Genomic DNA, 26613 nt, shown 5'->3' with positions numbered 1-26613 from the left:
GATCTCAAGAATAAAAGATACGAAGTATTTCAAAGTTTAATATCCATAATCACATGCTTGCTATCAGTGGCGTACCCAGAAATCAGAAAAAGGGCGCAGGGGGCATAATATATATATATATATATATATATATATATATATATATATATATATATATATATATATATATATATATATATATATATATATATATATATATAATATATATATATATATATATATATACCACTGTAAATAAAATTTACCATCGTCACAACAGGGAGAAATATAGCAGAAGCCACCCTGAAGCCTACAGACACCCTGTACGCCACTGCTGGCTATTGTCCCAAGGCAGCAGTGCTTTTTCCATACATGCAATCTGCCTATGCTGTTTGCTTGTACTTTATTACCTGGTCAACTTTAGCGTTACATTTTAGTAACGAATGTGGCTTGTTTCTCTTAAAACAATAAAACAAAATAGGTTCTTTCCACAGCATAAACAATGTGACCATTATCAGCTTGCTATGGCTGACCTTGTAAATTCTCGTTGATCTTCAAGTGAACCAGTCACGGAAAGCTGATCACTATCAGAGAAAAATGACTAAAAATATACATGGGATGAGCGGAACGTACTCAGTAATCAGGTTGTTACTGCAGAGTCACTAGGGAGCTTTAAAATGACTATAGACAGATTTCTCATCATTTGTGGATGGGGATGCTATGTGGAAATAGGTGGGTATGTTTCATACTGACACTATATATATATATATATATATATATATATATATATATATATATATATATATATATATATATATATATATATATACCCGATGGCTTCTCGCAACTTCCCTTATATTCAAAATTACTTAATCTGAGTTTTGCATCTGCCTTCTGAAATGCATAGGATTTCCACTCAACATTATTTTTCATGCTTAGCAATTCCCCTTTTGCAAGACAACTCATCATATGCTGAGGAAGCGAGAAGTGATGGATGTGCTGGGGATGAAGATACAAGGGAATGGAGAGGGAGAAGTGGAAGAGAAACAAACAGCTCCCTGCCTACACCTTTGTGCCCCCATCAGTGCCTGTATCTGCCCCTCCAACTCAAGCAGGCTAAAATCAGTGCTGTTGTGTAGTCTACCTTACACTTGACAATATAAAAGACAATGTAGGCTATCAGAAAAATAAATAGTAAATAAATAAATATTACATTTAGTCAAGTATGTTGACAAAAAGTTAGCTGTGGTGTGCTGAATTCCCAACACACACACACACACACACACACACACACACACACACACACACACACACACAGAAGGATAAATGAAGGCACATGTAGAAAACTATGTTTTCTTAACAATATTCACAAATTAAAGTATTTAAATTGAACAAGATTAGTGTGAGATTTCAGCATGAGTAGCAGCAGGAGGGTGTGGTGTTGTGGTGTAGCAGCAGGTGAAGGCAACACAGCACTAGAGGAGCAGCATGGTAGGTGGGAGTGGCAGAGTGGCAGCTGGTGAATGTCCAGCCAGCTGCCGCCTAGAGGTACTGCTGTCTGGGAGGTTCCAGCTTCACTCTGACCGGCCCGTCCACTCCCACAGCCGGCGCCGGCCCCCGCAGCACCACCGGCAGCTCCCTCGGCCCGGCGGGTTTCTTTGGTATAGCATTTGGGTATTCTGCAGGGCAAGGAGGCATGATTAGTGATCTGCAGGGTCAAGTTGGTGTGTTTCGAGTGTGTATGCACGTCCTGTTTATAAACAAAATCACTTTTCTTGACCACATTCTTCCTTTATAACTAATGAGTAAGGAGAAACTCCCAGTCACTTCTCTCAATCCAGCATCCTCCTCATCTCTCACTTCCAGACCCCTCACCACTAATACCTCCCTCACCTTATCATCCTATTCCCACAACTCCCAGAACCTCCCTCACCTATCACCCTCATCCTTAGTAACTCCATTAAGTGTTAGCCTCACCACCAGCACTTCCCTTAGCCCTCAAGCTCACCCCACCACCTCCCTCAGCCGTCACCCACCCCCACCGGCACAGTGAGCAGGACACGGGAGGTGAGTCGGGTGTGCACTTACTATAGTCCTGGGCCACCTGAGTGAAGGGAGAGAGAGTGGCTCCTGAGCTGACACTCTTCTGGATGGGTCTCCATGGTGCAGCAGCAGCAGTGGTGGCAGAGGCGGAGGTGATGCTAGGGAAGCCGTTGGTCTTTCCTGGGGCCTCTCCCTCACCCGCCTCAGTCTGGCCGCTGCGCTGGCTCAGGTAAGACTTGAAGTTGGCTGCCATGGACCGAGAGTTTATCCTCAGCTTGCCGAAAGCCTTGGCCAGGGGCTTGGGGGAGGCCAGGACAGATGTGGGTGGCTCTATGGGGTCATCCCACCCTTCATAAAAGGTGGACTTGGGTGAAGCTGGAGCCACTTGTCTCCCACCACCCCCACTACTATTCCCACCACTGCCTCCACTCCGCCACCTTCTGAAGATGCTCGGAGCGGAGAACTTGTGGAAGATTCCTTCTTCATCTGAGGAGTCCGACGAACTGCAGCCTGCCCCTGTCTCTTCCCCGACCAACAGCTCCCCATCACTCAACTGTGGCAAGGTGGGCTGTCTCTGTGGTGCAGCAACTGGAGTGGCAGGGAAGGCTTGGTGCCTGGAGACAGCTGAGCTGGGCAGGGGCTTGGGTGGGGGCAGGTGTGTGTAATGCAGGTGGATGGGTGGAGGGCTGCAGGGCGGCACAGGGTCGGGTGGAGAGTCCAGGAACTCAAATGCAGCGGCTGTCTTGGCAGGGATGGCTGGTGGTGCCTCATCCTCCCTCTTCACCTCAACCTGATGGTAAACTATATTTACTGACTGACCACCAACAAGCTTGGTCTGAAGTGTAACAAGTGTGTCCCTCTTGTCATCCTGAGTGCCTTCTTCCTCTGTCCAGAAAAGGTCCTCTGTTCATACAACTGACCAAAACAAGACCACTTTCTTCAATGATCTATCTATTTACTGCCTGACCTGCAGCAAGCTTCATCTAAAATATAACAAGTGTGTGCCTATCATCATCACTAGTGCCTTCTTCCTCTGTCCAGTGAAGGTCCTCTGCTCATATAACCCAAAACAACACTTCTTTCTTCACCAGGCCAGCAGTCCCACATAGGGTGACCCAGACAAGGCACCACACACTCACACACACATCACTCACACTCTTATCCCCAGTAGTAGTAGTAGTAGTAGTAGTAGTAGTAGTAGTAGTAGTAGTAGTAGTAGTAGTAGTAGTAGTAGTAGTAGTAGTAGTAGTAGTAGTAGTAGTAGTAGTAGTAGTAGTAGTAGTAGTAGTAATAATAATAATAATAATAATAATAATAATAATAATAATAATAATAATAATAATAATAATAATAATAATAATAATACATTTTTATACCAGGCTGGTATAAATGTTGTGGTCCCACATAGGGTGACCCAAAGCACCATATTAACAACAACAACAACACTACCACTACTACTAATACTGATGATTTGTTTGTATCTCACCTGCTTGAGTGTGTGAGTGTTGTGTTGAGAGGCATCCCTAGCGATGGATAAACCTGTGGAGAGACAAGACAATGATGTGAGCCTTTATTTCACACACACACACACACACACACACACACACACACACAGAGAGAGAGAGAGAGAGAGAGAGAGAGAGAGAGAGAGAGAGAGAGAGAGAGAGAGAGAGAGAGAGAGAGAGAGAGAGAGAGAGAGAGAGAGAGAGAGAGAGAGAGAGAGAGAGAGAGAGAGAGAGAGAGAGAGAGAGAGAGAGAGAGAGAGAGAGAGAGAGAATTTTACTTCTTAAAAGCACAATAATAATGATATTAATGAAGAAGAGTTTTTTGGGAGATGAGTGCACATACAACAGCCATAAGAATGCATTAATAAATATGAAAATGTATCAAAATCCAATTAAAAAAAAAAAAAAAAAAAAAAAAAACAGCAGAAGCAAGACTGACAGAAAACTTACTCCTCAGCAGAAACAGAACCAGATAACACAACACAACACAACACAGCAACAGACAGACAGACAACTTACACCACAGCTTCACCAGAAACAGAATAAAACACCACAGCAGACAGACAGATAGACAGACACAGACAATAAAACACCACAGCAGATAGACAGACAGACAATAAAACACCACAGCAGACAGACAGACAATAAAACACCACAGCAGACAGACAGACAGACAGACAATAAAACACCACAGTAAACAGACAGACAGACAGACACAGACAATAAAACACCACAGTAGACAGACAGACAATAAAACACCACAGCAGACAGACAGACAGACAGACAATGAAACACCACAGCAGACAGACAGACAGACAGACAATAAAACACCACAGCAGACAGACAGACAATAAAACACCACAGCAGACAGACAGACAATAAAACACCACAGCAGACAGACAGACAATAAAACACCACAGCAGACAGACAGACAGATAGACAATAAGACACCACAGCAGACAGACAGACAGACCACTTACACCACTGTTGCTGAGGTGAGCCATGCAAGGAGTCAGAGGCACCAGTGGGTCGCCCTGTGCCAATGAAGGAGGTCCTCTTGACTCTTGGTGGTGCCAGGGGGGTGTCGCAGGCCTCCCTCTCCTCCCTGCACAGTGCCACATCAGCCCTGCCCTGCCGTAACGGAACGCACTCCTCCCCTGCCACAAAACAATGAGAGTGAGCCAAGGCAGGACTGTCAATTAATTTTTCTTTCTTTTATCAAAGACTGGCACTGGTCAAAAAAAAAAAAAAAAAAAAAAAAAAAAAAAAAAAAAAAATGCTGGTGAGTTTGTCACTGGAAGGATCTGAAAAACACACGTGCATGTGTGTATGCATGTGAGCGCACGCGCGCGCGCACACACACACACACACACACACACACACACACACACACACACACACACACACACACACACACACACACACACACACAAATCTAGAGCCATTTGGATCTAGAAATGGTCCATGGAAGGAATATTCTAGATTTTACAGCCAAATTAGATTGAGTATTAGCAGACATGAAGGCGGCGCACACACGCACACATACACATAAACAAAAATCCCATGTAATTTCTTTCAATTTTCAATGTGAACCACTTCCACTTGTCACTATAACCCCCCCCACTCTAACTCTGTAACACCCAAAGAACATTATATTAACAGTATGTATATTTTATTTCTCATGGCTGCTACTTAAACTTTTTATTATCATTATTATTATTATTACTATTATTGCACAAACATACTCACCCACATAAGCCACATCCCCTGCCAGCACCACCTCCTGTGGGTGTGGGTGAGGGAGACGACTCCTGATGACTGGCGGCAGCTTGGTGTGGGGTGCCGCGCTGCCCTTGCCTCCTGCTGCTGTGTTCCGGGGCTGAGCCAGGCTGTAGTGGGGAGGATGCACCACTGGTGGCTCCTGCACTAAGCCAATGCCCTCGGGAGGAGGCATGCTGCAGTGGGGTGGGCAGCTGGACAAAGTGGGCAAGGCGCAGCTGTAGGATGCCAAGGGTTTGCTCCACAGGCCACTTGGTGCAATGGAGCCGTTCTGCAGGGATGTGTCTGGCTGGGTGTGGCACAGCTGCCCCACCAGCCCTGCTGCCCCTCGATCTGTACCCTGAGGGGAGGACGGCTGCTGTGAGGCACCGCTACACTGCAGTTCCAGAGTGCTGGGGGCCTCTGGTGCATGCCACAGGGAGGACAGGCTGGAACCCTGGCTGCCACTGCCACTGCCGCTGCCCTTGGAGGGGCCATCCTCCTCTGGGCGGCCAGGCTTCCCCAGGCCAGCCACCAGCGAGTGCAGCTCCTCCAGCTTCTCCCGGAAGAGCATCTCCTTGCTGCTGCTGCTGCTGTACAAGTCCAGGTTGGCCCAGAAGTCCTCAGCTGGCGAGCCATGAGGCTCCTCCTGCTCCTGGCTGGGGCCACCGGGGCTGTGACCACTGCCCCGGGCCAGCTGCCGCACACTGTCAAACCAGATGGTCTCGTACTTGTGGGCACCAGTAGGGGGAAGAGGTGGCTGGCCTGGCTGGGGTTCTGGGGGGGGCGGTGTCTCCCCCCAGCAGGTGGTTGACGGCCTGGCGGTAGCTGTTGCGCCGTTCCCTTGTGCGGAGACCCTGCGGTGCCACGGCCACCCTGCTGGCCACCTCCTTCACGTCAGCACCATCACTGCCCTGCTGCAGGTAGTCTCTGCATGCCTGGAACACCTGCTGGGCCACCACATCCAGATCCCGCCGGCCCTGCCCCTCCACCTCTCTCCTGGTCCCTTGCTGCTGCTGCTGGTCAGCACTGCCCCCAGCAGCTACCAGCTGGTAGTTCACAGTCTCAAACACCTCATCCACACTGGCACTGGACTCCCCGAAGTCCATCACCTCGTAGTCCCCCGAGCCCTCTGTGTTGGGTGAGGTCGGGTCGCTGCTGGTGTCCGAGGCTGTCGGGTTGAACAGGAGTGTGGGGGCAGTCTCCCCGGACACCACGGGGCCACACTCTGCCTTAGAGGGATTCACGTCATCGTACACGGCAGCCTTGGCCTCCTCTGCCGGCCTGGATGAGTCTGGTTCCTCCACTCTGCCAGGACTCTGGTCGCTGAGGGAGCAGTTTGCATACTCCCGCAGCGCCCGCCCCTCCAGCGTGGCCCTCTTGGCTGGCAGAGGCACGTACAGGCACCGCTGAGGCTGCCGCACCAGCCTGGCATTCACGTAGTCCTTCATGGCAGCAGAGTCTTGGCAGTCTGTGGAGGAAGACTGCACTGGCGAGGCAGTGGTGGTGGTGGTATTCCCTGGCAGCTTGGCAAAGAGAGGGTGGCCTTGGTTGGGCCGGCGGGGGGCAACCTGCACCTCCCTTGGATTGCTGTAGTTGTGGGTGACTGGTGGTGTTGTGGGTGATGTGGTGGTGATGGTGGTGGTGGAGGAGGAGTTTGTGGTGGTGATTGTAGTGACTGTGGTGGTAATGGTAGCAGAGGCAGTGGAGGCATCTGTGATGGAAGGGGTGGTGGCGGTGGTGGTGACAGGGGTGGAGGTGGAGGTGGCGGTGAGGACAGCTGTAGGGGTGGCATATAAAGAATTGAAGGATGAGGATGCAGGTGTGGGATGTGACATGGACGGGTGTGTGGAGGAGGCAGGTGTGATAGGCAGGTGTCTGGGCTGGCAAGGTGAAGTGGAGCTGGTGAATATATGAGAGGAGGAGGAGGAAGCAATCTGGGATGAAAATGGAAGAAAGGAAGAACAAGGTAACTGTGAATGAGACAGGTGGATGGAGGAGGCAGAGGAGATGGAGGATGAGGAGCAGGAGGAGGAGGAAGATGGGGAGGAGAAAGGAAGCTGTGAATTCATCAAGAGAAATTGTCGTGGTTTACTAGCACGCAATTTCTCCCCAATGAGGCGCTTTGGGGGAATCTGGGGCCGTACGTCACCCTTATCCTCCCTGCTGGCCTGTGAAGTGGCTGGCAGGGGAGGAACCTGGTACACGGATAGCTTGAAGCCTTCCCGTGGTGACGGCACGTCACCCAGGAAGGTCACGCCACTGCCACCACCACCACTGCCACTGCCGTCGTGTCGGGTTGCTGCTGTGCCATCTGGGCGGCAGCGGTCTAGACTAAAGTAAGCATTGATGTCTGCCTTCTTCCTGGCGAGCTCTGGGCTCCGAGGGGCGGCCACGGCCCGTCCAGCGCCCACCCCTGGCCGCACGTAGCGAAATGACTTGCTCTTCTTGACGGGTAGTGCTGGACGCTCATCCACGCGGGCCAGGAGAGCCAATGTGGAGCCATCTTCTGGGGCACTTAGGTGACTGTCACCCTGGTGGCCTGAGGGGCAGGGGTGAGCTGGGCTGAGGGAGGCATGGCCAGTGTCTGGACCTACCTCACCACCACCACCACCACTGCCCTCTTGCTGGTGGTATTTCTCAATGGCTTTGTATGCCTTCTTGGTGGCAAGGGTCTCCTCTGCCCCGAGGCTGCTCTTCCGCTTGATCTTGTGCCCTATGTCCATAGCAGGGTGGATGCTGAGGGCAGGCCGGGCAGTCACACTGCTGGCGCTGCGGCTCAGCCTGCTGACGGGCTGACCCTCTGCCGGGCAGCATCGCTCAAACATCTCCTTCAGCTTGGCAATGCTAGGCCGCTGACCCCCGTCATTCCTGTGGGCGGCATCACACAGCCTGGCAGCAGTGGCAGTGGTGGCAGCGGTAGTGGCGGTAGTCCTGGGGGCAGGGCTGCAGGTCTTGGCTGGGGGCGGGGCAGATGCCAGGCTGGGGGAATGCATGGCTGGGGGTGGCCCAGTCACACTCCTGGAGGCAACAACTTCCTGGGCAGCAGAGAGGGATAGCTGGTTGATTTGCTGCTTGTGAGTCACGTTTTCTGCTTCTTTCTCTCGCTTCGAGCTGACGGCCAGGCACTGAGGGCCTGGCACCAGGCCCTGCTTGGTGGCACACCCCATGGGCGAGGCCACTGATGGTCCCACAAAGCTGAGGTGTGCCTGGTTAGGGGACGGGGAGGGCACAGTGCAGGCCGTGGGCAGGGAGGGGGTGAGAGAGGCGAGGGCTGCGGCGGAGGGGAGGTGTGGGGTCCTGGGAAGGACTGGCTGTGGGGAGAGAGGCTGCCATGGGACAAGGGCTGTGTCTTGATGAGCTTCAGCTGCAACGCCAGCACAGCAGCCGAGGAGCTACTGTGAGTCCCAGGGGAGACTGTTGGCTGTTTATCTGCTGTGAAGGAGATGGAAAAACATTAGATGTCTGTTCATGCAGCAAGCCATTGTTCCTATAAAGGGTGACAGTCAATACAAAGTGACACACACACACACGCATGCACGCACGCACGCACGCACGCACGCACGCACACTCGCTCGCACGCACACACGCACACAGTTACAGGTAAATTACAGATTTTATTGACTACAAAAATACAGACTAAATAAAACATACAATATAAATCAGGTTATGGTTTATCTAAAGAACAACAAAACAACATGGCATGGTGGTGGTGGTGGTGTACCTTGAGGGTGAGTGTTGCAGGTGATATTCCCAGTTGTGATGGTGGAGGGTGGTGTCACCTTGGCGCTCTCATCTGAAAATAATGCATCTATCATCAGAAAAATACAAATAAATAAATAAATAGATATATAAAAAAACCTAGATTCTCACCAGAAATGTAATTGACATATCTTTCTTCTCCCACACTTCACCATCCAGTCTTTCATACAAATTCTGAGAAATTTGAAATAGAAATTATATACAACTCATCTATACTGCAATAACACACACACACACACACACACACACACACACACACACACACACACACACTATTTCTCACAGTCTTTCCCCCTTCTGCCCCCCTCCTAAAAAAGTAGGAAAAGGCAGAAGACAGAGAATGGGTAAAAAACGTACAGAAAAATAGGAAAGGCACAAAAATAAGTAGAAAAGGCATAAAAAAAGTCAGAAAAAAAGAAAAGGGCAGAAAAGTCTAGAAGAAAGGTAGACAAACTAAAAGATAGAAAAAACAAAAAAAGCAGAAAACTGAAAAAGAAGAAAAGCAGAAAACAAGTAGAAAAGCAGGAAAAAAACAGAAAAGGCAGAAAAGTGCAGAAAAAGGTAGAAACAAAAAGAAATTTAAAAAAGAAGAAAAACAGGTAGAAAAGGCAGAAAACTGTAGAAAATGTAGAAAAAGGCAAACAGGCAACAAGAGGCAAAAAAAAAATTTAGAAAAAGCTTGATAAACAGAAAAAGAAACAGAAAAGCAGAAAAAAACATACAGGTAGAAAGAAACACAAAAAAACTGAACAAACCAGAAAAAGCACGACCAGAAAAGTGCAGTAAAAAAGGTAGAAAAAATAGAAGAAATAAAAAAAAAAGCATAAAAGCAGATAAACAGGAAGAAAAACCAGAAAAAGGGCAGAAAAAGAAAACGCAAAAGAAAGGCAGAAAAACAGAAAAGAAATTAAAGCAGTAAAAAAAAAAAAAAAAAAAAAAAAAAAAAAAAAAAGACTGAAAAAACAAGAGCTGAAAAACTGGTAAGGAAAAAAAGGCAGAACAAAGCAGTAAAAGAAGAAAAGGCAGAAAATGCAGAAAAAGGTAAAAAACTGAAAAATAAATAGAAAAGTAGAAAAAACAAAAAAAGAAATAGAAAAGCAGAAAAAGCAGAAAAATATAGAAAAGATAGAAAAAACTGAAGACAGAAAAGCAATAAAAATTCTCTCTCTCTCTCTCTCTCTCTCTCACACACACAGACCTTGCTTCTCTGGCCTCATGTACAGCTCCTCATAGTCACTCTCTTTCTCCCGCAGAATGAGAGGTGTCCCGTCGGTGGCAATGTTCTCATAGGGGTGGGCGTCGATCACCTTGAGTCTCTCCTTGAACAGTTCCCTCACAGCCCGGTGCAGGAGGATGTACTGCTCCCGAGTCTGCACCATCGCCACCCGCTGCCGCCGCATTTCCTTCACCAGCCCAAACAGGTCCAGGTTTTCACTGAGACGCTGTGGGGAAAGATTTACTGAGACACTGATGGGAGTGAAAGACAGGAAGGGAGAAAGAGAGAAACAAAAGGAGACAGGGAGAGAATGTTTTTGCTAAGATGCCATTGGGAAAGACTTACTGAGATGCTGATGGGGGTGAAAGATAGGAGAGAGAGAGAGAGAGAGAGAGAGAGAGAGAGAGAGAGAGAGAGAGAGAGAGAGAGAGAGAGAGAGAGAGAGAGAGAGAGAGAGAGAGAGAGAGAGAGAGAGAGAGAGAGAGAGAGAGAGAGAGAGAGAGAGAAAGGAATATTTTAAAGTAGGTTGGTAACAATTACCCAATAACTAAATGCCTTAGTCTGAAAAATAATACAAACTTAATCTTTTTAGAATGTGATGGCTAAAATTACTCCTTGCAGTTTGAGAAATGATACATTCTGAATATTTTAAAGTGAGGGGATCAAAACAACAAAAACTGATGCTCTGTAGTCTGAAAAAGTAAAGACAACTAATAACCCAATGCCTTGTAATCTGAAAAGTAAAACAATCTTCATTTTTTACAATGTGGCACCTAAAACAACAAAACTCAGTCCCAATTAAGAAGAATACACAGCCCCACACATACCGTATTTGATGGCTCATAAGACGCTACTTTTTTCTCAGAAAAGGGTCAGTAAATTAGCCTGCGTCCAATGAGGCAAAGGTCCAACTTTGAGGCAGTAATAGGTTACAAGTCTACGGCAACAGAGGCTCTAAATTCAAACCACAGATGTCTTTGCACAACTAAATAAAGTCATGATTGGTAGTACGCCACAAAATGCTCTTTCTTTCAAGGTACCAATGTGTAGTATCTCATACTTACTGGTAATCCACATAGACTTTGACCAGTCAGGAAGAATTTGCTTAACCATGCACCACTTCTTCTTGGAGTTTTGTTGGGGCAGTGTAGGTTGTGATGTCACAGCCTTTGATGCCCCAAAGGTGAGGTATCCAATTATAATATTAGACTAGATGTGATGGAGCTGGTTGGATTTGTGGAGAAGGTTCTGGCAAGGTGGAGATGGTGCACCACGTTTTTCAAACAAACGCGGTCGGTTGCGCTCCGACATGACGTACTCGGTGACACCGAGTGTGACGCCGTTACTGATTGAGGTAAGACAATAGCCACACTTTCATACAATTAAATTGAACCTATCTTTTTAACATTCTTGCTTTGCATACATATGAAAAAGATTGAAGCTAGAGAAACTTTTTCTTTATGAAAATAGACTAATACACCTTGAGAACGAATATTTCTTCTATAAAGGAATTGAGTGTCATGGGATAGGCTGGCTTGAGGTGATGATCTGCATAATATTCATGTAATAGCTTATGCAAGAGTGTTTAAAACTTCCAGATTTTATTACACAACATGATGGAGTCAAAAACGACACAATTACACAATTGCATACAAGCTACAAGTAATACAATATGCTAAGGAAAACGGCAACAGAGCTGCTGCTAGACATTTTGGTCCACCTCCAACTGAGAAAATGATTCGTTTTTGGCGAAAACAAGAGGAAGAACTTCAGAAAGCTGTGAAATCAAAACATGGTCTTCGCACAAAGAAAGCTAAATGGGTGGAACTGGAAGAGGAGATGAAGGCTTGGGTTGTTGATCAAAGGAATCAGGGTGCAATAGTAACAACTAAAACAAATAATTTTTGAAGCTAAAGAAAGGGCAACTGCCAAAGGCTATGATGATTTTGGTGGTAATGAGGGCTGGTGTTATAGATTTATGAAAAGGAATGGATTAGCAATGCGAACTAAAAACAAAAATATCACAAAAAATGCCTATGGCATATGAAAACAAAATTCTTGAGTTTCATAAATACGTTATAAATCTCAGAAAGGACACCCATTTTGAAATGGGACAAATTGCAAATATGGATGAAGTACCACTGTCATTTGATGTGCCTTCTAATAAAACAGTTGATTTTAAAGGTTCTAAGACTGTGACTATTAAAACCTCAGGCCATGAGAAAACTCATTTTACAGCAGTACTGGCTTGTTGTGCTGATGGCACTAAATTACCACCTTTCCTCATATTCAAGAGGAAAACCTTTCCCAAAGAAAGCATTCCACCAGGTATCTTTATTCATGTTCATCCTAAGGGCTGGATGGATGAGGATGGTGTGAAGCTGTGGCTTGACAAAGTATGGTCACGGCGTCCTGGGGGACTTATAAAAAAAACATCACTTCTTGTGTGGGATCAATTTAGGGCTCATTTAACTCAGGCTACCAAGAACAGAGTACACAATCTAAACACAAAAGTGGCTGTAATACCTGGTGGACTAACATGCCAGTTGCAACCACTTGATGTTTGCATAAACAAACCTTTCAAGGTGTATATGCGTGAGCAGTGGAACGCGTGGATGAGACTCCCGCAACATGACAAAACACCATCGGGCTTCATCAAGAAGCCTACAATAGCCCAGGTTTGCCAGTGGGTAAAAATTGCTTGGGATAAAGTAAAAACAGAGACAGTGGTGCTTTCATTCAAGAAATGTGGCATCAGTAATGATCTTGAGGGCACAGAGGATGACCTTCTATACGAAGGCAGTGACTCTTCTACTTCTAGTAGTGATTCTGGTGAGCTTGAGGAATGCAGTACTGATGACAGTGACAATGATTTTGTAGGGTTTGGATGTGAATAAAAATGCTACAGTTGTGCTAAGCAAATTTCAGAATGAATAAAATCAATTTATTTTCATGAATTTGAATTAAAAACTCTTTAGTTTTGTTGTGTAAGATTTCAGAATGAATAAGATCAATTTATTTGCACGAAAATTTATTTGAATTAAAAAAAGGAATGAAACACTTCAGATTTGGTTTTTTACTTTTGTAACTTCTAAGAATAAAACTAATTTATTTTCACGGATTTGAATTTGAATAAAATGTAGTAGGTAAACTATAGTAATTTGTGCAAGGTATTCAAAGTGAATATTATGAATTTGTTGTGATTTGAATACGAATTAAAAGATACAATTGTACTAAATTTTATGATGAATGAAATAATATTTCAAGTAAAATACACTTTAGAAAATAAAGTTAGTAAGTCTGCTTTTACACATCCTTTGGCTTTGAAAATGTACTAAAATACTGCATAAGAATTACATGTGAAAGATGCTAAAAAATAAAGTATGAAAAAATTTTATTATCACTGTAGTCCCTCAGTTAATGGTGCCGCCAAGAGCTAGGTGCAGTTAATGTTTACATTCAGCTGAACCGCATTAAGACTGAAACTCCCCTGCTTACCACACCTTTTGGGCACTAGAGGCTGTGACATCACAGTCTGCATGGCCCCAACTAAAATACCAATAAGATTGTGTTTACACGTCAGCAGGATTGGTACAATCTTGTCTTTCAATACCCTCAACCGAACCATTACGTTCTGGCTTTCAAGGCCCGCAACCTTACCAAGATTTGACTCCAGAAATCCAACCAGCTCCACTGTATCTAGTCTGAAACACTACCTGTATACCACACCTTTGGGACGCCAGGCTGTGATGTCACGGCCATCACAGCCTCAACAAAACCCCAAAAAGAACAAGTAAGCTGCTAGCATAAATTAAACTTTTAAATGCTGAGTATTGGTATCTAATAGTGATCTAAATGCACGTGAGAGTCTTCAAATGTCGCTTGAATTCCTTGACTTCATATCGATAGCCTAAATCTGTTAATTTTTGTTTTTTTCTATTTCAATACATGCCAGAACTGGGTGCGTCTTATGAGCCCGTGCGTCTTATGAGCCATCAAATACGGTATGTTAACGAATAGTCTTGTAATGTGGTATGGTAAATATAGAAAAGCTCAGTGCCTCACCCCAGCCCTGAGGAGACCCCACACATAATCAATGGCACAGATGGTCCCAGTGCGCCCACAGCCAGCTGAGCAGTGCACCAGTACCGGCAGGGTCTCCGAGGCCTGACAGTCCCTCACCAGCCGCACCATGTCCAGCAGGGGTCGCACTGTCTCCGGCACGCCATGGTCCGGCCACAGCACATAGTGGAACTGGCAGATGGTGCGCTCCTCTGTGGAGAGAGAGACATGGGCTTGGTGGTGACGGGGAGAGGATGGGGTGATGGGGAGAGGCTGAGGCGAGGAGAAATGTGAAGGAAAGAAAACATATATGTAGATGGTGTGTTCTTCTGGGCAGAGGACAGGTGAAGGTTTGGTGGTAATGGGGAGAGAAGTAGAAAGAAAGAGGGGAGAGGAAGGAACAAGGGAGAGAGGCTGTGAGAGGAGAAATATGCAGCGAGAGAGGCTGTAATGAGGGAAAGAGACTGTGATGAGGAGAAATATGCAGGAAGGAGAGGATGGGATAAGGGGAAAAGCAGGGAAAAGAAGGAGGGGATGGAATGAGGAGAAATATGCAGGAAGGAGGAGGAGGAGGAGGAGGAAAGGATGTCTGTCTTAAGTATTTAGAAGACTCTCAGTAACTTTCATCAGTCTGTCTGAAGTAGACAAGACAAGACAGTAAGGGACAGCCAGGGCAACAAGGGAGGGAAGGAGAGGATGCATCCATTCCACCCCTGGGAACCCAAGAGAGGTTTCAAGACACTTATCCTTGAATTTTGAGTGATCCTTGTGACCTTTCTTTTAGAACTGGCACCTCAGGTCTTTTTTCCACTTTTATTGGTCTTAGCCAGTGCCCCTCTCACATGAATAAAAGAAGAGTAGTGGCACCCACCAGTAGTGCCAGCATCAGTGGTGTACTTAATCTTGAGAGTCCGCACCATGAAGTCAGGACACACCTGCCGCGCCTTCACAAAGGACACACTGACAGTGCCAAACTGCCGCTCCTCATTCTGGTTGTTCACCCAGTAGCATTCACACTTATGCTGTGGGGAAGGTACATTCAGTAAGGTACACTCAAAATTAAAGATTTATATATATATATATATATATATATATATATATATATATATATATATATATATATATATATATATATATATATATATATATATATATATATATATATATAAAACTCCTGCTTGTTCTGTGTGTGTGTGTGTGTGTGTGTGTGTGTGTGTGTGTGTGTGTGTGTGTGTGTGTGTGTGTGTGTGTGTGTGTGTGTGTGTGTGTGTGTGTGTGTGTGTGTGTGGTGGTTTATCTGGGCCACCCCATGTGGGACTGCTGGCCTGGTACAGAGATAGATAGATAATTATTAGGGCTAAGAGTATGAATGATGTGTTCATTCACTATATCTATTAGCAGACATCCATGATAGGGGAAAAGCCTACTATTGAAAAACCTGTACAGACTGTATGGCCTCTCCTGACAAACACATAAAGGCTTTGTGCCGTTAGGTTCACACTCACCTTGCCTCCCTCCGTCTCGTTGGAGGCCATAATAATGACCTGCACCTCACACTCCACCACCATCCTCCAGAAGTCAGGCACAGTATGGGCCAGTGGTCCCTGATGGCAAGAAAAATCCACATCACTACACTCACTCACTCTGTGCATCATAATTTACTTTCTCAACTCAATTACCAGATATTACAGTGAGATGCAAATAATTATAACCTACTTTTCTACTCAATAACCAGATACTAATGACAGCAGGATGCAAACATAACTTAATTTTTCACATTACATAGCCTTGGTTTACCGTACACAAATATCTGAAGAACGTATCACACACTAAGTAAACCAACATATGAGATACCGTGGGCCTAGTTCATGCAGGGAATTCCCCTGCCTGCTCCACCTCAAGTATTTGCATCCCAATATAATAATACTAATGAAGGTGTCCTTAGCAAGCTGAACCCATAACCAATTCAACATATTTATAGTCTTTGAGAAGCCAGCAAGCTAAATTGATAGGTAATTCAACATAATTATAGTGTTTGAGAAGCCAGTAAGCTGAATTGATAAGCAATTCAACATAATTATAGTGTTTGAGAAGCCAGGAAGCTGAACTGAAAGCAATTCAACATAATTATGTTTGGGAAGGCAGTAAGCTGAATTGATAAGCAATTCAACATAATTATAGTGTTTGGGAAGGCAGTAATAGTTATGCATGCGTGAAACACTGGACAAGAAAGATGCAAGAGACAAAATCCATCTTTCATGCCTGCAATGGGAAGACAAAACAAGCTGAAGGAGAAATAATTCTCCTGCTTTCAGTGTACCTGTGATTAATTAACCTTAATTTACTCAAAAGTGCATAATTGTGCCTTGTTCTGTCCCTTCTCTACCCAGTGCTTCTTGTACCGAGCTACATTTCACAGTGAGATTATGGACTGTATTCTGAAACCCTTCTGGCCACACCTCCACAACATTCTAAAGGCTCTTGCTGAAGCAACACAGCTTTTCAAGGGTATTTTTATGGTTCTACAAACAGATTAATAAGATCTGTACATTAACAACTAGAGAAACACTCTTGAAAAGCCAGCTAATCATCTCTTTGGCCTTTTGAAATACTTATGGTGAAGTTACATGAGTTTTCAAAGGTGTTTTTTGTGGTTCCAGTGATAGATTAACAAGATTTATACATTATTAACAGGAGAAACACTCTTAAGAAAATAACTAATAATTTCTGTGGCCTTGGAAAAGTTGTGGAGAGAGAGAGTAAAATATCTCAGAATACAGGTCTCTCTCTCCGCCTAACCATTATTAAAAGCACAAGCAACAGCCATAAACAACTGCACAGCTGCTTGGGAACATGTATTATCTTCCTTTCAATCTTTAGCAAGATACTGACACTATACAGAGGCTGTGAGGGACTGCACCATCTCTACAAGACAGGGACAATAACGCAGTATTCTTCAAACTTCTTTCAGTGAAAACCCAGATTAATTTCATATACTAACTTCTGACCTTGCACTTTCCTCCCACTGGTATTAAAAACCAATTCACACACACACACACACACACACACACACACACACACACTGCGTAGTGTAGTGGTTAGCACGCTCAGGTCACAGCCAAGAAGGCCAGGGTTTGAATCCCGGGCGCTGCAAGGCAAATGGGCGAGCCTCTTAATGTGTAGGCCCTGTTCACCTAGCAGCAAGTAGGTACAGGATGTAACCCGAGAGGTTGTGATCTCTCAGTCCTGGCGTGTGGTGTGTAAGTGGTCTCAGTCCTACCCAAAGATCAGTCACTATGAGCTCTGAGCTCTTTCTGTAGGGTAACAGCTGGCTGGGTGACCAGCAGACGACCATAGGTGAATCACACACACACACACACACACACACACACATGAGATGGGACACTATGTGAGCTTCACTAAATCCTGTTAAAATACAATTAGGTAAGAACAATGTGATATGAAAACACACACACACACACACACACACACACACACATTATGAGTTTGTCTCAATCCTGTAAAAACACAATCAAGCAAAAAGAATAAGGTAAGAACATACACACACTGACACACACACACACAAACATTATTACATTTTACTTGGTGTTTATATGTCTACAATGTAACAACTCAATCAATAAATGCTTACAACCCAGTATATACTTTCAACCTGCCCTGTGGAGCCTACCTGGGAGCCAATATAGGCCCGGGAGCCACTGGCCCCTCTGATGAAGTTGGCATTGATGTAGTCGCTGCCAGGCACTCCAGGAAAACAACTCAAGACAACGCGGCTGTAGTCATCTGTGGAAAAAAGTGTCGTTATTAAGTGTTTGGTAAATTAATAAATAAATAAATAAATAAATAAATAAATAAATAAATAAATAAAAAGGCTGAGGTGCTAGTCCCCAAAAGAAGAAGGGGTAAATGAATTAACCAAAAATAGAGAGGAAGATAGATTGATGGGCAGATAGATACATAGACAGGGTTTATGGACCACAGTATGCAAGTACATTTTTTATTATTTATTTATTTTTTGTATGTAAGAGGGGGCAGCAAAACTAAGAAAATAAAAAAAAGCCCACTGAGTGCCAGTCCCCAAACAGAGTCAAAAGCAGTTGTCATTAAAGGATAAGTGTGTTGAAATCTCCCTCTTGAAAGAATTCAAATCATAGGACGGAAGAGACACAGAAGCAGGGAGTAACTCACATTACATTTAAATAAAAAAAAGATCCACTGAGGTACCAGTCCATGAAAAAGAGCTAAAAGAATGAACTAAAACTAGAGAAGATGGATAGACAAATATAAAGATAAAAGACCCAGTGAGGTACCAGTCCATGAAGAAGAGCCAAAACAATGAACCAAAACTAGAGAAGATAAAGACAGACAAATATACAGATAGGACTTATTGACCACAGTATGCAGGTACATATACTCATTCACATTACATACTGAATAAAGAGTAACATAAATCTACTAAATAATCCACCTCATTATCCTCATTATAACTGCAGTCATTAACACACACCTAATACATAAGCAAATCCACCCTTGGCAGTCTCTCTGCTTTCAGGTGTTCAGATCATCACAAGTTATTTTACAAAGAGTCTCAAGTAGGAACTGTAGAAAATAGCACACACACACACACACACACACACACACACACACACACACACACACACACACACACACACACACACACACCTCCAATGGATATCACCAAAACATTTAGCAATTTCCAGATAATTTTTTTGTAACAGCAAAGAGAAGTACAAAAAACAGTCCTAAGCAAAATATAAGAGAAAGTCTAAATAGCAAAGCATCATGATAGAGAAGCAAGAATCTCTCTCTCTCTCTCTCTCTCTCTCTCTCTCTATGTTATTTTCAGAGAGTGCCACAACATCCCCTTGGCACCCCTTACACACACACACACACAGAGAGAGAGAGAAGAGAGAGAGAGAGAGAGAGAGAGAGAGAGAGAGAGAGAGAGAGAGAGAGAGAGAGAGAGAGAGAGAGAGAGAGAGAGAGAGAGAGAGAGAGAGAGAGAGAGAGAGAGAGAGAGAGAGAGAATAATTAAATCCTCTTGCTGACAGAAAGCCTAACACTTTTAGTTTCAAACTTTCAATAAAATAGTTATCTATTAAAAAATAATTGTAAGCCAAGTCAATATGTTATGGTAAACAATGAATTATTATCATTATTGCTATTATTATTGTAGCCCTTACTGAAAGCCACCACCACCACCACCACCACCATGTAATGTAATCAAATCTCATCTATTCTGAAGGCTGTTCCTTGGAAGTGTTTCAAGCAGTTTCTCATTTGCTGTCTGCCTATACATACAACATGCCACTCTGGCACAATCCACCTCCCCACATACTCTATTGCTGCATATTCCACCTTCCATTCGCTGTCCTGTTTTATAAAAGGCTTTCTCTCTCACACAGCCTTCAGCTGGTACATAGGACCATATTCTGCAACACCTCTGCACTGCACCTCCACTACTTTCAAAGGGTTCCAGTTGAAGTTAAAGGATTTTCAGTGTTTTTACAATTCTAGTGACAAATTAACGAGATTTCTACATTATTAACAGAAGAAACACTCCTGAGAACCCAGTTCTCACCTCCCCAGTGGGCATTTTTTTTATTAGATTTTTGTTGCCCTTGGCCAGTATCCTTCCTACATAAAAAAAAAAAAAAAAAAAGTTAACCATGTCCATGGCCTTTGAAAATCATCGTTGTGAGAGACTGATGTCTTTCTGAATACAGGCCATAAATCCATATTAAATCATATTCGTTGTGCAAACTATATTTGGGACAATGCAGTCTTTGTGTGGATATCAATTATTATTACAATTCTTATTTATTTATTTTTTCCTCCTATCTATCTATCTACCTATCCACCTATATACCAGGCTGGCCCAGACAAAGCACCACACATTTACAAACTCAGCCTTGTCAGCACATAGTGGAAAGAGATAGTATTATTATTATTTACATTGCTAATCATTTCTATATTAGTTTTATTTTAAGTACTTAATGGTATTAGAATAGTTACTGCTTCTACACCCTCCTAAAATGTTAAAATTAAACTGATTATTATTATTATCAAATATGGTCATCCCTTGGCATTCACAGTTTTATGTTATATGGTTTTGAAAATCTGAGGGGCAGCCCAAAGATAATGAAAAATTAAAGAATTGGGAATACATGGGGTTTTGTCAGGCACTTTAGGGCCAGCCAAGGTGGTCACAGCTGGCCATCCCACACACTCTAATCTCACAGTATCAACACCAGAGTGTACATGTGTCGTGCGTGCAAAGATAAGCCAACGCAAGCTGCCGCAGGTGCCTGTGCTGAGCTAAGTGTGCCAGTCTGTGTGTGTCATGCATGGAGAAATGAACCAATGCAAGCTGCCGCAGATGCCTATGCTGAGCTAAGCATGCCAGTTTACATGTGTTGTGTGTGCAAAGATGAGCCAATGCAAGCTGCCGCAGGTGCATGTGCTGAGCTAAGCGTGCCAGTTTAAATGTGTCATGCACCCAGAGATGAACCAATGCAAGCTGCTGCAGGTGCCTGTGCTGAGCTAAGCATGTACAGCAGTAAGTGGCAGGTAAGGTCATGCTACAAAGTTAAGGACCCATGAGCCCTTCTTCCACTCAGCCTTCCACCTCTTGTAATCTTTGGTGGATTAACTTATCGGCAAGTAAAAGCTTCCATTTTTTTTTTAATTATACATGTAGGAGAGGCAGCAGTTGACTTACAGGAAGGGGATCAACTAAAACAATTCATGCCTTTCGGCTATGCATCCTATGCATCTTAAGAGTAGTGAAAGAAGAAGAAGAAGAAGAAGAAGAAGAAGAAGAAGAAGAAGAAGAAGAAGAAGAAGAAGAAGAAGAAGAAGAAGAAGAAGAAGAAGAAGAAGGAGAGGGAGAGAGAGAGAGTACAATGTGAATTTAATATTTTAGAGTACACTATAACAGTATGTCTCTCTCTCTCTCTCTCTAGAAGCAGTTTCTGTGGTGGTGAGGTGGTACACCTACTGCAACATGGAAGCATGATAAGTATGGTAAACTCCCTTGCCTTTCTAATTTCCCTGTGATAAGCATTTGTTATGGTAAATTATTTTGTCAGTGTAATTTCACTATAATACGCATTGGCAAATATGGTAAACTCCTTTGCAGCTTTAATTACACTATGGTAATATGACAAGCTTACTTGACTTTCGTATTTCACTATAGTAAGCACTCAGCATGATCAGCATACTTACAAGGAAGGATGTCTTTGTATCTGTTTTTCCTTCTGTTAACATCTTTTTCTCCTTGGGTGCAGGAAAAATCACTTCGTCCTCTGAGACTCTCGGTCAGCTGTTTCAGTTCCTGGGATGAAAACAACAACCATTACTACATTGTAATACAGCCACAAGTCATCGTCACCACTTACAACTAACGTCATCGAGACAATATCACTATTCTCCTCATCAGAGTATATTATAGCATCTTACACGGCACTAAAGAAAGAAGAGGAGAGGAGGGGGAAAACATTCCTTATTTTCATTTTCTCTCGTTTTCCTGCACTGTACTTTTCTTCTTAGTATTCACAGGCATGGAAGAATATTCATATATAAAATATTCCCCTTAACAATATAAAATCACCGTGAATTAGGCTGGAAAAAAAAAAGACAGGAGACAAGAGGGAGGAGCGAGACCGCACGATAATGTCTGGGAAGCTTTGTCAACACTTCCCTCTCCCTCCGAACTCTCACAAATCACCGCTATCTCATTATTCCCGCTCCCTCTTTTTCTCCCATCACTTGAACTACGTATTAGCAAACAAGTAAGTAAATGCATTCCTTTAATTTTCAGGCGGGCCAAAACACACAAGAGCGAGTGGACAAGTAACCTTGGAAGGAATTGAGTGACGTCACGACCCTAGCATCTCTGATTTGTCGTGTTCACGCCTCTAAAATGCCAGCCTGCCACTCATTCACCCCCCCCCACAAAAAAAAAAAAAAAAAAAAAAAAAAAAAACTCTTCTTCATTATAGTGCATGTCAACACTTGTGGTATCTTTACGTCAATTTAGCTGAAAATTCTGAGATGGATATACAGGCAAGAGGGCCTCTTCCAGAAGATCTACTGTAAGAAGCTTTACCAGCCTCACCCGCTCAAAAATGACAGCCGCCTTCCTTGCCGCGAAGAGGCTGTGAGGACCGTATTGTGAAACACTTCGACGCACCTCCCCTTCTTTCGAAAGGCTCTAGTTGAAATTGCACGAGTTATCAAGGTTTTTTTTTTTTTTTATGATCCTAATGACAGATCAGTACCTTGTACATTACTAAAAGGAGAAAGTCTTGAAAACGCGACATATCATCTTCATGGCCTTCAAAAAATGGTCGTGGCGAAGCGATACGAGTTTTCAAGGGTGTTTTTGGGTTTCTAGTGACTAATTGGCAGGATTTATATATTGTTAACAAGATAAACAGTCTTAAGAACCCGGATAATCATTTATGTGGTCTATGGAAGTAATTATGGTAATCGAGAGAACAAGGCATTTCAGAATGCAGGCCAGAGTGAGGGAAAGAGGGAGACGGCGTCTAATTGGAGGCGTAGGGCAGCGCGGCCACAGGTGAGTGAGGTGACCATATCCCACAGGACGGCTGGTGGCTTGGAAGGGAGGGAGGGGGTGATGGCAGCCAACCAACCGGTTTGTGTTGCGCGGGACAAAAGTTCTACTTGATGCCCTTATAAGGAAGACGCCGGCGCGACCACCAGTCAGCCGTACTAGATTCACCGCCACCGCAGATAAATCAAGAGTCTCTGATGCCCAGATTAAACTGTACACCACTACGGCCAGTGAAAGGACTGCGGGGCGAGGCGGCACCTCAACAGACAGCGGATCACTGCTTACTGACAAAGGTCGAGCTGTACTGACGTGTCTCCCAAGGAACTGAGATCACAGCGCAATGCTATCAGAACTTTTCAGGTGGATAGCTTGATGGGTTTCCAGGCTGCACCTACACCTGCTCCTGCTTTTGTTAGGTGTATGATGACTGCCAGTCCTCACACCGCTACCATAACAAACTATACTATATATATATATATATATATATATATATATATATATATATATATATATATATATATATATATATATACCGTTAGAAATACTGGCATCTGCAATGATTATATATATATATATATATATATATATATATATATATATATATATATATATATATATATATATATATATATATATATATATATATATATATATATATATATATATATATATACGGTATCTCCATTGCAGATGCCAGTATTTCTAAGGGTGTGTTTTTTTATGCAAATGAGGCATATCACGTTTGATTAAACAATTCACACGCACACACCAGAGAGAGAGAGAGAGAGAGAGAAATTACGGTGTCGAAGCTGCCTGCCTTAATCCCTCTCTCCGCAGACAGAGAATGACGGGAATGTAGTGGATCTCCTCGACGTTTACAGTCCCTTCAATTAATTGTCAATGACGCTCTTGTTTCCACTTGGCCAGACTGGCTAGAGCATCACTATCATCCAATGAATACCCAGCCAAATAGGTGAGCGCAGCGACAAACAAGCTAGCAAGCCCAAGAGTGAAAGGAACCTCTACCTCCCTCTTCCCTTCCCCACCACAGTAGCTGTCCAGGGTCCTCCCGCGCCTCTCAGGGCCTCGTTGGGGGTGAGGACAGCTTCCCGTCTCCTGTCCCTGTACAATATAGCACCATCATTACCCTTTCTTCTCACTCCACGATTGCAACCTGCCTCTCCCCCTTGCCTGCCCTGCCCAGGATTGAGAGACCCTGGCTCTGCCGTCCCGCCCATGCGCGGCCAGCTCACACTCACAGCCTCCACCTGCATTTTCCCTCCCCGGGTAACCCCTGCCGCCCTGCCCCGCCAGCTGATGTCTGGCCATTCTCGCTGTGATTAGCTTCGGCGCTTCACTTCCCGTCCTGCCCTAATCACCTTCGCCCAACACCTTACTTCCCAAGATAGCCCCACCCCCACCTGGCATTGCATCAAGGGTATAGGTGCATTCCACTACGGCAACACACCGTCGTGTCAAACGCTCTTGCTGCTCCCCATGCAACTCCTCTCGCATTGCCCACGACACTGCTATACCACGAGAGAGAGAGAGAGAGAGAGAGAGAGAGAGAGAGAGAGAGAGAGAGAGAGAGAGGAAGGGGTGGTGGACACACATATACATGTACCTGAAACTCGACTTCATACTGATCATTTCCTTCGCTTCTCTTCGCCTCCAGCGTATCCACATGGTTGATAAAATTTTCCAATATAGTTCTTAAGGGCAATTTGCCTTCCCTCATCCCATGGTATGCATGGGGGTCACCTAAGCACACCCCTACAATGTACACTTGACGGCCACTGAAGACCACAACATGGACCACTACCACACCAACTACAGACACTATCACCCTCTCCTCGCCAGCCAGCCACCCAGGGGCTCCTAGACCCTCACACGCCATCTACCAAGAAAAATGTGTCTCCGGACTCTCTCCTCCGCCACGAAGAAAACGGAATGAGGGGTAACTAGCTTATCCTCACATTTGACTATACATGACCACCTGTTGCCAAGAATTTCAGCACGTTTTCTGAAAGGTTCCGCTCTCTCACCACAGATATGATTTGCCGGGTTGTCAAGAGTGTTTCTCCAATCATCACACTTTTCAATTTGGTCATCCCATTCAGTTCTCTCGATTTCTTTCTCCTCTTGTCATTATGCATTCTGAACACTCGTCGATTTCTCAGGCATTGTAATCCCTCACATAACTTGTAACTTGTCTGTCATGCACCTATTCATCTGAGATATAAAGAAATACACGTCCCCGCATGTCCACACACGCCCTTACACGTAACAAAAAAATCCACACATATCCAAATGCACACTTACACACGCCCACATAAAGCCATACATACCTCAACACACGCCTACATAAGGAAATACACCCCCACACAGCTACGTAGTATTTTCCCAACAGAGAACATGCTACAGTAGACAGGGCCAGTGCAACACAGTACTCAACAGATGCCTTCATTCCTGTCACGCTTCATTCTTCGCTCCTTCACCTCGGTATCATTGTGATTTTCAGTTATAAAACTAAAGTATTAATATAAAAGAAGGGACAACTTTTAATGCCCTCATACATACACTTATATTCTGCATCAGATTTAGTTTTATTAGTAATTTGATAAATATATGGATAGTCTTTTGCATGTGAATATTTTTCTCCTTTTCTTTTGTTGGGGTGGGTGGGGCTAGAAAGGGGTTTACACACACACACACACACTACATTTTATATATATATATATATATATATATATATATATATATATATATATATATATATATATATATATATATATATATATATATATATATATATATATATATATATATATATATATATATATATATATATATATATATATTGTGTGTGTGTGTGTGTGTGTGTGTGTGTGTGGAAGAGACATCAAGAAGTATAGTTTTCCTCACAGAAGTGTGAACAAAAGGAATGAACTCAGTGAAGACATTGTCAATGCCATAACTGTCCATGCTTTTAAGACCAAATTGGACAGATATAGAGGTGGAAAATTATGAGATTATTCCCTTCCCGTAAACCACAACTAGGTAAGTATATACTGACACTGTTAGCCCTGTCATCCCTTAGGGGAGGAAAGGGACAGCCTCATGGATCAGCCTGCTACACCTCAGGAGCCTTAGGCACACCACAGCTGGCCACACAAACATTAACAGTAATCTTTATTAATTTTTACAAATTTTTACTAAGTTTAGACATGGATAAATAGAAGAATTGGTTTGTTGAATATCTAATTGTCTCATTTCTGGTATTTTAATTATTTATTTTTCAATTGTTAGGGTTTTCAAGAGCTTTTATAATATTAGTGATAATTTTGCAGGCTGTTGCTTATCTGTCTATCTATTAACTTGTCTATCTATAAATGAAGCTGTCAACACATCAATCTTCCAACTTATTTAACTACCTATTGAACCTAACCTATCACTATCTTTCCCTATCTCTCAGTGTCTCTGTCTATTTCCCTAATCTAACCATCTATCTATCTCTCAATGTCTCTGTCTGTCTACCCAACCTAACCATCTATATCTCTCTATCTCTCAATCTATCCGACTATCTATCTACCTAACCTAACCAACTATATCCCTCCCTATCTCTCTCTCTCTCTCTCTCTCTCTCAGGATGTGGATGAGGAGAC

General features: G+C 43.8%; 1 protein-coding gene across 3 annotated transcripts; it reads right to left on the bottom strand.

The window, feature by feature from the left end:
• Nucleotides 1-1318: 1318 nt before the first annotated feature.
• On the bottom strand, nucleotides 1319-25428 carry LOC135094749 (tyrosine-protein phosphatase non-receptor type 18-like). 3 transcript variants are annotated; one of them, XM_063995093.1, is made up of 9 exons: nucleotides 24573-25419; nucleotides 21595-21703; nucleotides 18017-18129; nucleotides 15831-15929; nucleotides 15197-15347; nucleotides 14329-14537; nucleotides 10246-10489; nucleotides 9010-9081; nucleotides 8225-8720 (listed from the first exon to the last, which is right to left on the bottom strand). In XM_063995093.1, exons 1-9 carry the CDS (start codon nucleotides 24843-24845, stop codon nucleotides 8368-8370), a joined length of 1623 nt encoding a protein of 540 aa, XP_063851163.1. In that variant the 5' UTR covers nucleotides 24846-25419; the 3' UTR covers nucleotides 8225-8367. The 3 variants fall into 3 exon arrangements, 2 of the variants coding, with proteins under 2 accessions (XP_063851163.1, XP_063851164.1); XM_063995094.1 differs by having other exon boundaries at nucleotides 8231-8717; nucleotides 24573-25428; XR_010263960.1 differs by lacking the exons at nucleotides 10246-10489; nucleotides 14329-14537; nucleotides 15197-15347; ... (2 more) ...; nucleotides 21595-21703; nucleotides 24573-25419 and adding exons at nucleotides 1319-1658; nucleotides 2068-2812; nucleotides 3509-3561; nucleotides 4508-4684 and having other exon boundaries at nucleotides 5277-8720.
• Nucleotides 25429-26613: the final 1185 nt, after the last annotated feature.

The sequence above is a fragment of the Scylla paramamosain genome, chromosome 46 (assembly GCF_035594125.1).
Source record: "Scylla paramamosain isolate STU-SP2022 chromosome 46, ASM3559412v1, whole genome shotgun sequence".
Classification (NCBI taxonomy): domain Eukaryota; kingdom Metazoa; phylum Arthropoda; class Malacostraca; order Decapoda; family Portunidae; genus Scylla; species Scylla paramamosain.
This window is presented reverse-complemented; position numbering and strand designations above follow the sequence as displayed.

Excerpts from the sequence above, each read along its gene's own strand:
- LOC135094749 (XM_063995093.1), bottom strand. The coding sequence starts at position 24,845 with ATGGCGTGTGAGGGTCTAGGAGCCCCTGGGTGGCTGGCTGGCGAGGAG. Across the intron at positions 15,930-18,016 it reads GGGCCTATATTGGCTCCCAG|GGACCACTGGCCCATACTGT; the intron begins GTAGGCTCCACA and ends TCTTGCCATCAG. Across the intron at positions 8,721-9,009 it reads CTGCAACACTCACCCTCAAG|CAGATAAACAGCCAACAGTC; the intron begins GTACACCACCAC and ends TCTCCTTCACAG.